Source organism: Glycine max, chromosome 10 (genome assembly GCF_000004515.6).
Source record: "Glycine max cultivar Williams 82 chromosome 10, Glycine_max_v4.0, whole genome shotgun sequence".
NCBI classification, from domain to species: Eukaryota; Viridiplantae; Streptophyta; class Magnoliopsida; order Fabales; family Fabaceae; genus Glycine; species Glycine max.
In genome coordinates, this window is record NC_038246.2 from 10,092,570 (window position 1) to 10,096,609 (window position 4,040).

General features: G+C 42.3%; 1 protein-coding gene across 1 annotated transcript; it reads right to left on the bottom strand.

The window, feature by feature from the left end:
- Positions 1–1,007: 1,007 nt before the first annotated feature.
- LOC102667079 (protein MAIN-LIKE 1-like) lies at positions 1,008–1,680 on the bottom strand. The gene is made up of 2 exons (XM_006589821.1): positions 1,447–1,680; positions 1,008–1,361 (listed from the first exon to the last, which is right to left on the bottom strand). The coding sequence occupies exons 1-2, from the start codon at positions 1,678–1,680 to the stop codon at positions 1,008–1,010; spliced, it is 588 nt and encodes a 195-aa protein (XP_006589884.1).
- Between the last annotated feature and the right edge of the window lie 2,360 nt (positions 1,681–4,040).

The window sequence follows — 4,040 nt, forward strand, 5'->3', positions numbered from 1 at the left end:
TTAACAAAAAGTACACAGCTTACCACAGAATGCGCAGGGGGATCTGACGTGACTGAAACCTGGGCGACAGGTGGCTCCACGAAGTCATCATCATGAGTGGGAAGGGAAGGCACAGGTCTGGGCTCAGCAGAGTCCTCCGTCGGCGTCACAAAAAGGTGTGAAATCTGAAAAAACCACTCCATGTAGTTTGGGGCCACCTGCCCAGGAACTACACAGAGCTCCCCTGTAGGCGCTACATGATCTGCAAACTGTACCCACCGGTCGTCTTTATCAGTACCTGTCAACGAATCATGAACTGGTGGCGGAGGAACTGTCTGAATGTACCCCATCTGCCGAACCACCCTCTTTGGTCGAAGGTAGACGATGATCGGACCCCATCTGACTTGCCCGATGTACGAGGAGATCAACTCATAGCCCCGAACTCCTCAATGCTCAACATACGACATTCAACAGACGTCAGTGACTGTCAGGGCATCAATCCGTGCTCTGTAAGGGGCTCCCTTAATGCCGGTCATCTGGGCCTTACCCGTAAGCCACCTACAGGCACGTGGGCTAGCCTCAGCATAACCATCGTCAACAACAGACCTGTGGACTGATGGAAAGTGCTCGTAAATCCAGCACTACAAACAGAAAGTCAACATTAGCAATCAAACATGGATTGAATTTTACTTTAATTTAAATTACAAGCAGCGATAGTCACCTGAAGTAGTGAAATGTAACCAGCCATCTGCCGTGTAGGGGCCTGCGACGCCTCATTAAGCTAATCGTACAAGTGTACCAAAGCGGCCGCTCCCCAAGAGAATGTCCCTGCCTGTGCCAGGTCTCTGAATGCCTGCAGGTGCACAACATGGACATGGGTTGCACTCTTGTTAGCGAAAAGAGTGCAACCAACCAAGTGAAGTAGGTACGCCCAAGCTGCAGGAACCCACAGCCTGGCCCGGCACCTACTCTGGTACATGTCCCGAAGCCAGGACAACCGAACATGAGGCCCACCTGCCTGACATGTCTCAGCTGTAGCCTCGTTTTGGGGTGACCTCAAGTAGCTCCGTCAACAGTGCAACTGCGTCAGCTGTAGCCATCGGCCCAAATGAATGCAGTGCGCCAGTAATGGGGATGTGCAAGAGCGACGAAACGTCGTCTAGAGTGATCGTCACCTCCCCTACTGGGAGGTGGAAGCTGATCGTCTCCCTATGCCACCTCTCAACAAAGGCGGATATGAGTCCAGGATCAGTGGTGATCACAGAACACCTGATCAATGGATCCAATCCAGTGGCCGCAATCATACCTTCGATCTCACCAGCCGGTCTCCCAAATTTATCTACTTTCCTAGCATGGGAGACCAACTTGAGATCGGGTCGCTCCTAAATTGAATAACAATTTATAAATTTGTGTATTTCAAAATAAAAGAAATTACTTTCTAATTACTAGAATAAAATATGTACGTACCTGTCCACGCCATATGCTGTGTGCGACATGATCAACAAATCCTATCAAAACTGATGGATCGCGTGGCCCACCGGGGAACCCCTCATCATCAGCAGCTGTCCCATCACTAGCCACTCCATCAGACTCAGCACCATCGGCAGCTCCTATCCTGTCTGGGCTACCATCAGACGCATCAGGGACATCCTCATCCAACTGAGGAACATCCTCAGGCAACTGAGGAACATCCTCAGCCATCTAGGTAAACGGTTGCCTACATGCTGAGGCAGTGGGCCTACGACGGCGAGGAACATCCTCAGCCACATCCTGACTAAGGTCTCTGCCTCTACCTGTGCCTACCAGACGACGTAGACCTCGTGTTCTAACCATGATCTGAAATCATGAAGAACACTAAAATAATTTGTGTAACAAAGCTTTGGAATTCTAACTAATCCACATAATTTATCCAAACCCACAGATTATATATTTAGTTCAACATAATTTATCCAAATAATTGACATACAAATGCATATATAAATCACACCAAATATAATTCAATTGATTAGTAGAACTCAAATCCTGTCATTGTGATTCTCTCAAGACACAATTCTACTTATTAAACCAGAAGCTTTATTTTTCTTTCCTTTATACTTTGCTATTACAATCAATTATTGTGGTATAAATTCCTTTAATTCATCTCTAAGTTCAAGTTAAATCAAAGAAATTATATGAACTGTCTAACTTAACATCATCACACGAATTTCATTAACTAAACAATTTCTCACAGTGCAAATGGTTCTGACAAGCCTTGAACAGTGGTAACCCTGTGTCTCTTGAATAGCAGATCCACTGTTATTCAAGTAGGCATGATAACGGGTTTTTTCCATCCCCGCCCTGAAACTCAAATTACTTATGAGTGGATTTTTTGAATTACATTTATGTGGAGTGAAACACTTTGATTCCTTGTGAATTGAAAATGTATAAAAATACAGAGTATGGTCAAATATTCAAAAAGGGCACAAGGCTTGCGGATCCATGTGGGTGCTTGGATTTGTAATCACCAACTGCACATGAATCTTAGTTACAATGAAAGTGAACTATTACAATATTCTAGTTCATATGGTAAGGTATGGAGAAAAGAGTAAGCACCTGAACAAAGCATTTGTTCTTACTAGGAAGGGCTAGATACATAGCTCACATGTGTAATTTAATTTGTCCTAGTTGTCTATTATTCTTTCAATAAGAGCTTTTCATCCTTGTCAAGGAAGGGATTCAATGGTAAGAAATAGACAGCTAGGCTTTATCACCAAATAAGGATATTTGGTTTGTATTGAGTATTAGTAATACTAATTACCCATAATTCCTGCCAATTTCTAGCCTTATTTTTATTTTTTAAATTTTAATTAAGCTAATTATGTCAACGTATATGCTTTGTAAAGAAATTCCTACTAAACTTTTTCATACCATTTAGAGTGCATTTGGTTTGGAATGGCTTGGATTTGTAACTAATACAAATACATGTAACTAATACAAATGTGGGTGCTTGGATTTGTAATCACCAAGTGCATCATTTTGTATTCAAAATTCTCAACACATCATTTTGTATTCAAAATTCTCAATACATCAAATTAGAGGAATCAAGGTGCGCCATCATTTCGTGTTCAATTTGTTAACTAGCTATTTATGTTGTATTTTACAATATTATCTTCTACTAACACATGATGCTACTAGCTAGACTCGTCTCATGCTCGATCTCTGTCCCATAACAGGCATAGCACAACATGTTCTTTTAAATTGTAGCTGAGGTTCCTCACCATAGTGTCATATTTCCTGTGAAAAGGAATTGGATAACCAATTTAATTTTGCTCTTTCATGTTGTGTTCCACATAACAATTCAATTTATGCAGTGTATACAGTCATTAACACATCCTAACCAAATGACAACAAATAACAGTTCAATTTAGACATCCTAATGCATAAGTCAATCACACCAAATCACAGCAAATAACAATTCAATTTAGACGTCCCAATAGCAACTAAAAAACACAACATTAGGGAGTTTGTGTAACTTAAATACCATATACACTCAGTAACACCTAATAAATAAAAAAAACTTACTAATAATATCAAGAAATTGCAGGTTCAGACATAATTTTCAAGAAAAATTGAAAATATACAGCAAATTGCTTCCTGCGGAAGAAGTTTGGCAGCTTCTTCCGCGAGCAGAAAATGCACTCTGCGGAAGAAGGTGTTCTTCCGTGAGTGTAACAGCATGAAGATGGAGTCAGCGGAAGAAGGTGTTCTTCCGCAGGCTCCTGCGGAAGAAACTAAAAAGGTTTTTCCGCAGGTTCCAGCAGAAGAAGGTCAAGAAGGTTCTTCCGCTGGATCAAGCAGAAGAACCTTCTTGACCTTCTTCCGCTGGCACCCGCGGAAGAACCTTTCACCTTTCTTCCGTAGGAGCTCGCGGAAGAACACCTTTTTCCGCTAACTCCATCTTCGTCCCCTAACACACGCGCGGAAGAAGCTTCTTCTCGCGGAAGAACTTCGTCTTCAACCTCCAGCACCCAACAACCACAATGTCGTCTACCCTAAGGCCATTAACGCGATACTAACAGATA

Excerpts from the sequence above, each read along its gene's own strand:
- LOC102667079 (XM_006589821.1), bottom strand. The coding sequence starts at position 1,680 with ATGGCTGAGGATGTTCCTCAGTTGCCTGAGGATGTTCCTCAGTTGGAT. Across the intron at positions 1,362-1,446 it reads ACAGCATATGGCGTGGACAG|GAGCGACCCGATCTCAAGTT; the intron begins GTACGTACATAT and ends TATTCAATTTAG.